This window comes from Sturnira hondurensis, unplaced genomic scaffold, assembly GCF_014824575.4.
Source record: "Sturnira hondurensis isolate 20B ecotype Veracruz unplaced genomic scaffold, ASM1482457v3 Scaffold0006505, whole genome shotgun sequence".
Lineage (NCBI taxonomy): Eukaryota > Metazoa > Chordata > Mammalia > Chiroptera > Phyllostomidae > Sturnira > Sturnira hondurensis.
Genome location: NW_028079136.1, coordinates 6,414,913 through 6,425,004, shown reverse-complemented (window position 1 = coordinate 6,425,004; position 10,092 = coordinate 6,414,913). Strand labels below are relative to the sequence as shown.

Here is a 10,092-nt window from a genome sequence, read left to right as displayed (position 1 = left end):
GACCAAGTATTGACGTTAACTGAACTTAAAAGCATACTTTGTAGTCTCATAAAATATTAAACTGATTTATTAAACCCATTTTTAATCATGGTGCTCTCACCAAACATATTTTTGCTAATAACTTTGAGGTGAAAAGAAAAAGTTATATTGTACCATTCGTTAAACATGAAATAATTCAGTCCTGGCCAGGTGGCTCAGTTAGTTGGCTGACCTTCCTGGGCACCACAGGGCTGTGGGTTGGATTACCGACTGATTACCCATCAAGGCACACACCTGGGTTGCAGTCCCCTTACCCCACCACCCCCACGGCAGAAGAAGCAACACATGGATGCTTCTCTCTTTCTTCCTCTAACATGAATAATCATATCCTCAGTTGAGGATTAAAAAATGAAATACATAATTTAAAATAGTTTCATCTTTACCACATCCTTTAAATGTTTTTTAGTGTGCTGTATAATATATTAATACAGTTGCACGTGCGAACCACTTATAAACAAGTTGTAAATATCAGTCTACAGGTAAAAAGAATACAACTGGTGCTTAAATGAGACAACTATGAAAGCAGTTGGCACACTGAGGACACAAAGTGGGTACTCACTGAATAGTTTTATTTCTCCCTTGGTGACAAATTTTGATGGGAGAGATGAAAAGGAGAAAGTCAAAATGTCTCCCAAGGGTTGGGGGGAGGGCGGGGGGAGAGGTGCTGATGCTGTCTTTCACTAAGACTGGCGCGCTGGCGCGCTCCTGGGAGGAAATTAGGAGTCTGAGTTTGGTTACGTTTTCATGCGCCTAAGAACCGGTACAACGGAGATGTGTCCCAGGAAGGTGGATACACTCTCTGGAGCTCTGGAGCATTCTGGGCTGGAGATGAGGTTCAAGAATCATTAGCAGGTGGAAGGTTGTTAAAACCATAGAAGTGGGTGAGATCCCCAGAGTGGGCCAGCAGGTGAGAGGAGACAGGTGGCTGTGGGGGGACAGCCACAATCAAAACCTTCTAGTGGGGAGGTACGAGCAAAATTTCAAGAGAGGAGAGGTGGCGCCAACTCTGAAAACTGTACTCCAAGCATTCAAGGAAGGCGTGGTCAGCAGGTTCAAATACTGGGAAGAGGCGAGTAAGGGAGCTACAGAGCACTCACTGGCTTCGGCTACTAGGAGGCCAGTCGGGAGACCGGGAGAAAAACCTACGCTTGCGTTCAGCTACAGGAAGTAAGTCACCTGTTTGAGGGCCGTGACCCCAGAACTTCACCTTGGGAAAAGTCCGGGCGGGAGGGGAGGTTCGGGCAAATCCGCACCCGGTGGGGAGCGTCCTCGGGGCAGGTGGGTGGCGGCGGAGGCGCGGTCCGGGGAGCCTGGCTGGAGTCTGACCCCGGCTGAAACCGGCGCGCTGCGGCCGGCTGGCCGAAAGACAGAGCAGCCCCTGCCGTCTCAAGTTTCCCGGAGGCAGCGCGGCCGGAGTGCTCAGGTAGCTGCGGGCAGGCCCGGTTGGCGGGCGGCGAACAGGACTGACCTGCGTGTTGGTGGCGGCCCGCGCCCTCTTGCTGCGGGTGCCTCGACCCTCCTTCGCTCCTTGCCCAGGTAAAGCACCGACCGAGGAGGCTTCTTCCCTGCGGAGGCGGCTCTCCTCCTTCCTCCGGGTGGGCCCGGGGCTCTGGGGCCGAGGATCCGTGTCGCTGTAACCTGGGAACGCCCGGCCCTCGCCCCTGGCGTGGACTGCGCCGCCGGCTCCCGCCGAGATCACGCCGGGCTGGCTGCAGTGTCCGGCAGCCCCTTACTAGGCGCTTACTAGGCGCTTAGCGCTCTGCCTACCACTGCCACCCGCTCTCCTGCCCTGCGGGCCGCCCCCTCTCGGTCCACCGCAGGGCCCTGTGCTCTGAACCCGGTGAGTGCGCAGGATGCTGCGCTGCTGACCTTGGGTCCTGCGCCGGGCCGCCCCCGCCGCCCGGGGCGGGAGTCAGGGTGCCATAGGGTCAAGACGTTGGCTCCCGACTTCCCAGCTCACTGTGGCGGAGGCGCGGGTGCGGTCGGGGACCTTGGGCCCCTCCCCTGCCCGGGCTCTTGCTTGTGCTCCTGCCCTGGTTTCTGCGTTGGCCTGGGCTTCCGAGGCCTCGGGTGAGCCAGCGGCATCTTGGCTCTCTGGTGGCCTAAACTGCATTTGCGCCCTCTTAAGCGCTGGGGACCGGTGCGTGAGGACTGGCCCGATGCTTACTGCTGAGGTGGACTTCCACCTGGAGGCCGGGGGAAGGACAGGATGACACGGTGATGGGGTCGGTTGAAGCCTTCACCCTTACCTCTTTGGCTCTTCCTGGCAAAGAAGGTGTGTTGAGCTCTGGCAGTCTGCTTTCTGACCTTGAGCTTCCTGGTAACTGCTTTGCCAGGGGAGCTGCTAATGGCTTGTCTTGGCTAGCAAAAGGCTCTGGGGTGAGTTTTGAGAGGCCCTGGAGTAGGAGAGGCTTGTGATAACTAGTGTCATTTTCCTGGACTGTTAGGTCCTTGTATGTGCCTGGAAGCTTGGTAATAACAAATTAGCAAAGGAGCTAGGGAGAGGCACTAGGAGGAATTTCAGCACCGTCCTGAGACCTTGTTGGCTACCCCCTGGATGCAGTGACCAACATTTGACCATATTCCGGGACAAGCTGGCTGCAGCTGGAGCCCTCATGGGAGAAAGTCCTCCCCTGGCTGTGAAGCATTAATGCTGAGGGGTTTTCAAGCCTTGGAGCCAGGCAGACAGAGCCTGTCAGCTTTCATCTCTCTGAGTCCTGACAGCAGGTTTGGGGTGGTGAGGCCTGCCTGGCTGTGACTCTGAGGGGCTGGCTTGCTCTGAAGATGATGGTAGGAGGCTGCCCAGTCTAAGAATCATGGGGCTTGCATAGGTGGATTGCTAGAAGATCCCTGGGCCTCTCAGCCCCACCCTCGGTCCCGTCTCAGTCCTTCTGAGATCCCGGATAAGGGGTGAATGGCTCTCAACCAAGTCAAGAAATGGCGAGAGATGAGGCCTACTTTCTTTTGTCTTCACACTAGGTGAACTAATCTTCAACTGGCCTCAAAATCAATCCCATATCTTGAAAATATGGGAAGATAAAAAGTAGCCTTAGAGAAAAGCAGAAAGACACCTTTTCTTCCCTAAAGCTACTCATTGGCCTTCTGGTTCTGCCACCAAATGCATCAAGTTCTTAGTTCTTCTGTATGCTTGCTGCATATCTAGACAGGAGACCATGGCTTCGGGCCATGATCTATGAGAGGCTAGGGCATAGGAGGATGGGCTCATGGCTGGAGTGCCAGCCATGCAAACTCAGCAAGAAGTATCATTCATCGAGAAGAAGGCTATTTCTCTTGATCTGGTTTCACATTTAAACGTGGTTTCCTTTTCCTTGCACCCAAGTAGGAATTTAAGAGAGAGCCTGGCGCACAATAGTACTCCATAAATATTGTTGAATAAAAGGATTCAGGGTCTAGATACAAATTCATGTTTATTTCCTCAGTTGGACTGTCTGGCACCGGATGTCATGATGACACCGACGTTGCAGGAGAATACCCATAAAGCCCATACGTTGGCCAAGCACTATTCTAAGCACTTTACATACGCTAACTAATTTGATTGTCATGGCAACTTATGAGGTCAGTACTATTATTAATCACACTTTATAAGGCACAGAACAGAGCCAGAGAAGTTGAGTCACTTGCCCAAGGTCATGCAACTAGGCGGTGGAACAGGATTCAAACCTAAGTAGTCTGGCTAGAGTCCATATTTTTAACCATACGTAGTACTGACTCTGAGCATGGTCTAAATAGGTTAATCATTAGCTCATTCACACATTCATTATTTTATGTCCGCATTCATCCAATTTTTACTGATGCCTACTATATTCCAGGCATGGGGACATAGTGGAGCTAAGGTTTAGCAGGTGAAGCCCCTTTGCCCAATTCCCACTGAGTCATGCACACCTCAGTGCATGAAACAGCATCCTTTTGGCAGGGGACATAACTTTTCTTTATAGGACATAATTTGATTCCAGCCTTTTCTGTTTTGGGGTCTTTGTAATGATTCCAGCCTTTTCTGTTTTGGAGTGTTGGGCACATAAATGATAAAAGAGACTGTAGTCCGGTGTCCTGGGCAGGAGATACAAGTCCTGGGCCTGGTTATTATAGGGGTATTTTAACATTTTCTCAGAAGGAAATAGGGCTTTGAGCGTGGGACCAGTGCTTCTCAGTCCCAGGAGTCCTCTAGGCCCTGAGGCTCAAGGCCTGGGCGTGTTAGGCTCAAGAGGAAAGTGTGAGATCCTAAGCAAGGCTTGCCCTCCTGAGACAGAGTCACAATTTCCTCTTAAAGGACCACTGTTGGGGAGGGCCTGGAATCCCTCTGGCTCCAGCCTGTGTCATGTTAGCAGGGGCGCGGCTTCTCTCTGTCTGGACCTGGTGGAGTGGGTCTCTAAGTTGGAAAACTCTCTAAGGCAGCTTTCTCTAAGTTGGAAAACAAAGGCACATAGTGGAAGGCATTTCCAAAGCCCAGGCCATGGGGAACATTAATAGGTGTTTTTTCCCTTTTGTTGGCAGTGGTAGGGGGTCAAATAAATCTGTTGAATTAAAGTTAACTCAAGACTTATTCTTCACTGTAGGACTCCTCGCGTATTTAGAACCTGGTGGTAGGAATTGTGCATGAATTTCCCAAGAGACTCTAGTGTCCAGTGTTTTTCAAGCCTTATGTTCTACAGACTACATTTTGGAAAATGTGTATTTAGACTAAGGCTATCATCCATTGTCTGGTTCAAGGTGCAGGATGAAATTCCCTGAATGTGTTGAGTCCGAGCAGTTTCTCAGGTGCTTGGGCTAGGATGCTCCCATTGCAGCCCCCCCTCAAACCTCCCCTCTCCCCCAAACACACCAGCAGAAGGAATCATATGCCTCTTCTCCCATCTGGCAGAACAGTCATAGGGGCTTGAATTTTTTCCTCTATGATTTAAGTACGTTTAATTATTTAATGAGTAAATACTACCCTCCCTCTGGGTTGCTTATAACCTGCTGGTTGCACTGTTTATGAAACAGCTGTGAGAACAGGTGGGTCATAATCTCTGGGTAGCTAAAGCCCAGCCACAGCCCAGGGATCGTGTGTCAACCATGTAATCCTGCTCTGTGCACACAGAAGTTATTATGTGGGCGCAGGAAGGCACAACCTCAGGATTGGACATGAGAAGGTCACTCAGGCCCAAATGAGGGCTAGAGCCAGCCTCCCAGTAAACAACTGACCCGTCTTTTCTGGGCTCTTCTCCCCAGGATTTCAACAGCACCACAGAAATAGCCATTTTGCTCACGGTTATTTCCCAGATCCATGCCACTTACCCCAGTCACCGGGAGGCTGTGTGTCTGTTCTGAGCCTTCCCACACAGGACTGTCCTTCTCCCAAAGGGTGGATGAAGAGTAGAGCCTCGTGCCCTGTGGTTCTGCTTTAATCCACCCTGCTTGCTTTGAGAGGACTGCTTCTGTGGGTCACTGGAGGCAGCCCCACCTTCCCCAGTGGGAGCTGCAGCTGCTGGTGGCAGGGGTGACTGAGTCCAGCCAGGGCTCAGGAGGCTTCTCAGAGCTGGAGGCCCACGTGGACGCTGAGAGCGGCTGTAAGGAGAGGGCGGGGGAGATGGGCTCAGGTGGGTGAGGTAGGACATACTTTGTGTGTGTGGGGGTGGGTGTGTGAGTATGTATGTGCACGCCACCACACTCCGGAAAGCTTGTCAGGCTGCCCAGTTACCAGTGGTGCCCAGGTTCCTTGGGGGGAGAATGGAAGGAGTGGAACAAGGCATGCCAGCTCTTCATCCTGGCTGGCTCCTGCCTCAGTTTCCCCTCTTTCTGAGTCTCTGTCCGTTCTGGGAAAGGAGGGAACAATTCATAGACCTTCCATCTTTTAGAAGAGGAGGGGGAGCTGAGCTCAGAGCTCTCCTGCCAGCCCTGGCATGCGCTTGGATGGGTTGTTTGGGGTGGGGGCACCAAAGGATGGTACTGCATGTCACTGCTTACCTTTCAGGGAGAGTCTGGGCATTAGATGGAGACTGTGCTTCTTCTGGGGTCAATCGGGAGGCTGGACGTGCTGTTGTGTTGGGGCAGCAGTGGTTTCAGCTTCTTGCTTTGGAGAGGGCTGCGGACAGGGCGAGGACACCGCATTCAGGATATAGCAGCTGTGGATAATTGGCATGGCCTGAGCCCTTTAGGACTCTTGGAAATTTTCCACTTCTGTTTCATATTCATGGGAGAACTTCCAGCCCAGACTTTTTCTGCTCTTGCTCAAGGCTGCTCACAGATATGCAAAGCAGAGACCTCCCACCCCGGCAACGGCAGCAGCAAATAGGACCCAGCTAGCTGTGCTTGCATTGACTCAGCTCAGCCTCTCCGGCAGCTTGCAGCCCGGCCTCAGTGTGGCCTGGTGCGTCACCTGTGTGGCATCCTCAGGAGCAGCCATGGAGACTCCACGGCTAGGATCAGGTCTGTGTTGTGGGTTCTGATGATCGGAGTCTGGCAAGAGCAGGGAACAGCTTCATTTATGTAAGGAGGGGATTTAAGTGGCCCCGTGCTTCCTTTCTGAAGGGGCTGTGGTGCCACAGTTATTGTTTGTTGAAATGGGTGGCATTTGACAGCTTTCTGACTTTGGGGCGCTTTTCCAGGCTCCCTAGAGGTTGTTGTATGTAGTGGTGAGATAAGCTGTATCACCAGCCCGTGCTGGTGAATTCAGTTAAGCCTCCCAGGGAAGCCTGCTGGCTCTAGCCAACAAAGTTGAAAATGAGGCTTGAACAGGCAGCTGGAGCAGAAGCCCTGCTTTGCATCTGCAGAGTGGGCTTTCCTCTGCCTGTGGCCTGGCCCGTGTCTGTAGGTCTGAGAAGAGAGACAAGAAGTGGAGGGAGAGGTTGGCAGGTGGGAACTGTCTGCCCAGGCTGTCTAGAAGACGGCCGGGCTACAGGAGGTTCCTGAGACCCACTGACTTAGCCCAGTTGAATGGTAAATGGGCTTAGCCCAAGTAACCCTTCTGGGCTGCCTGGTTCATAGTAAGGCATGGAATTAAGCCTCCACGAATTACTTAAGATATTGGTAGTAGCGCTGCAGGAGATTCATAGGGGTTCAGTTAAAAAAATGGGGCAGGGGGTGGCTCTGTGGGGAAATGCTATTCTATGACCCTTGAGTTTTTGATGTGCCCTGTGAATCTGGGTTGGGGGGCTATGGAATGCAGCATCTCCCTAATAATTTACCATGGGACCTGTTTTACCAGCAATAGGTATCGACTTCTTAGGGGACCCAGTTTGACAAAGGCTGATTGAAGCTATTTAAGTGAAGAAAAAAAAGAGATCTTTTGTAGAAAGTTGCATTCTGAAAAGTATGTTTAGTTGCCCTGAGCAAGCTGAAAATACTTCATGGAAGAATATGGCAAGGTCTGGCATGAGACACATGACCTTGTGTCCTCAGACACAAAGGACTCCTCCAATGCCCGTTTCTGAGGGGCCTGGGGGAATGGCTTATGTGTGTTGTGGGGTAGGGGGTAGGAAGGTGGCGGGAGGCAGCTTCTGCCCAGGGCAGGAGCTAATGCGGAGGTGGGCTCAGTGGCGTGATTCCCTTCGGGCTGTCTCTCTGTGGTGTGGGCTAGGTGAGGGTAACCACCCAAACCTGGGATGTTGAAGTTTGAGTTGTTTTTCTGTGTTTCTCCCTTTTTATAAACACTTCAGTCTCTTCACGTTCTTTCTACCTCGTCTGTGTTTGTTGAAATGACATCATGACAGCAGTAATGATCCAAGTCAGATACTGCCTCCCACGCGGGCAGTCCTGCCATTTGAGGAAGAGGCCCTCTTACAGCCCTTGTCCACAAGGGGACACATTTTCATATCATTGTAATTGAAGCATGGGTACAGTTTTATTTACTCATTTTTACTTACCGTTATTTCCTAAGAAATTTTATGTGGTTGCACTGTCCCTATAATGATGATTTTGGCTGCTTAACAGTTTTTTTCAAGTGAGTGTGCTCTAGTTTGGACATTTTAAAGCTATGCGTGTAGATATCATCGTGCCTTTTCCTTCCTCCAGTTTCTTTTCTTAGAGGCAACTTCTAGAAAATGTTCAATGGTGCGGCTGCTTCCTGGCATTGGCGGCTCCTTCCTTGCCTGGGGCCTACGGGGTGTTTGTTTCTGAGATACGATGGGAGGTTTTGGGATGTTGCCCTTGACCTGTGGCTTTAGAGTTGGCAGGCGAGGGTCCAGAGGTTTTGGGATGTTGCCCTTGACCTGTGGCTTTAGAGTTGGCAGGTGAGGGTCCAGATTTGTTCCAGCCGAACAGCTCCTCCTGGATCTAGTTCTCTGCCTTTCTCTCCATTTCTCTCCCCTGTCACCTTCTTCTCTTAGCCTCTGCTGCTGGGTTCCAGCTTCCCCTTCTCTCTGCTATCAGGACGTGGGGATCTCCAGGCAGCCCTGTTCCTCCTCCTTTTTGCAGACCAGGCCTTGGCTGTTGTCGTGGTCTCTGCCACCACAGACTAGCACAGTTGCATGTTGAGGTGCCTCTGTCTGAACCAGCTCCCTCCCCCTCGAGCCCCTGAGAGTGAGAGAGGCCTAGGAAAGGCAGGGTCCTGGTGGAGAGGAAAGGGAGAAATTGGTTTCACAGTTGATGGGCCCAAAGATGTTCTTTGCCTGTTGCTAGCCTCTTTCTTCCTTCCTGTCTGTGTCATGAATTAGACCCACGAGCTGCAGAGAGGACCTGAGCAGCAAGCCCCCCGGGCGCTGGAAGCCTCTCTGGTACCTAGAATTATGGCACTTAGAACTGAGAGGCCTTGGGGACTGCTTAGCCTGGTCCCTTTATCTCGCAGCTGAGAAAGTGGAGGGAGGCAGAGAATGGCTCTCCCGGGGTGGCTCGGCGAGCCCCTCCTCCTCGGTAATTGCTTCCTCTTCCTGCCAGACAGCAACTGGGCACTATCCAGCCTTCATCCTTATCTGTTGGGCTGACAAAACCACTTCTCTCTTTAAACCTTCCCTAAAGAAACTGTGGTAAAAAGTGGACAGGGAACTCTTCTTCCGGAGCTGGTTGTTGAGAGGATGCAGTATGCAATGATGCCATACATGTTGGGGACAGTGGGGACACCTACCTTGACACCCAGATGGACAGAGAGAAGCAGGGCCGCAGAGTGGTCAGGAGTACAGGTGGAACCAGGTGCTGGGTTCCACCCAGCATGCAGAGAGATGGATAAGGGTAAGCTTCTTTGAGGAAGTGACTTTTCAGCTGGGCCGTGCAAGGTAAAGAGTCACCCTGTCTCTAAACCTTTATGGTAGTCCCCTCTTACGCACAGTTTCACTTTCTGCGGTTTCAATTACCTGAGGTTGACTGTGGTATGGAAATAGTAAGTAGAAAATTCCAGAAATAAACAATTCACACATTTCAGATTGCACGCCACTCTGCGTAGCCCGGCTGCCCTGTCCCACGGGGGTGGGAACCATCCCTTGGTCCAGCGTCTCCACGCTGTAGATGCTTCCCGCACCTTAGTCACTTCACCTTTTTGGTCATTGGATCGACTGTCTTGCAGTAAGAGTGTTCAAGGAACCCCTGTTTTACTTAATAATGGCCGCAAAGCCATTCACATAACTTTTATTACACTATATTAATGATAGTTGTTCTATTTTTATTAGTTATTGTTGTTCATCTCCCACTGTGCTCATTTATCAATTAAACTCTATGATAGATACGTGTGTATAGGAAAAAATCATATATGTAGGGTTCAGTGTTATCTGGGGTTTTAGGCATCCACTGGGGGGGTCTTGCAACGTATTCCACCTGGATCTAGGGGGCTACTGTATTTTATTTTCTGTGTCTTGGTACAAGTGCCAGAGAGCTTAGAAGACAGTGGGACCGTGATCGCAAATTCTTTCTTTTCAGCAAAACGCCTTGTTTCATGTGATGAAGAATTTCAGTCTTGGGTTCCCGAGGGCTCTGCTGTCATCTCACGGGACCTTAAGCTGATCATTAAACCCTCTGCACAGTGGGAGTGAGGTCTGGTCAATGTTGCAACTGGAATGGCCGATTCATAATCTGCAGGAGGAAGGTGCCGACCTCTCCTTTCCCTTCTCCATCATGGAAACAAAGCCA

General features: G+C 51.2%; 1 protein-coding gene across 5 annotated transcripts in view; it reads left to right on the top strand.

The window, feature by feature from the left end:
• The first annotated feature begins 1,124 nt into the window (after positions 1 to 1,124).
• AMPD3 (adenosine monophosphate deaminase 3) overlaps positions 1,125 to 10,092 on the top strand; it is a 45,672-nt gene continuing 36,704 nt past the window's right edge. The window contains exon 1 of one of the 5 annotated variants that reach the window (XM_037050075.1): positions 1,125 to 1,206. Coding sequence is in view for 1 of the 5 variants with exons in the window: in XM_037050078.1 (XP_036905973.1) it covers positions 6,441 to 6,465 (25 nt within the window). In the remaining 4 variants the exon portion in view is untranslated. Of the gene's footprint in view, positions 1,207 to 1,380; positions 1,463 to 1,721; positions 1,880 to 5,524; positions 5,607 to 6,217; positions 6,466 to 10,092 lie in introns of those variants that run through there. The other 4 variants (XM_037050077.1, XM_037050074.1, XM_037050076.1 and 1 more) reach the window with 4 other exon arrangements.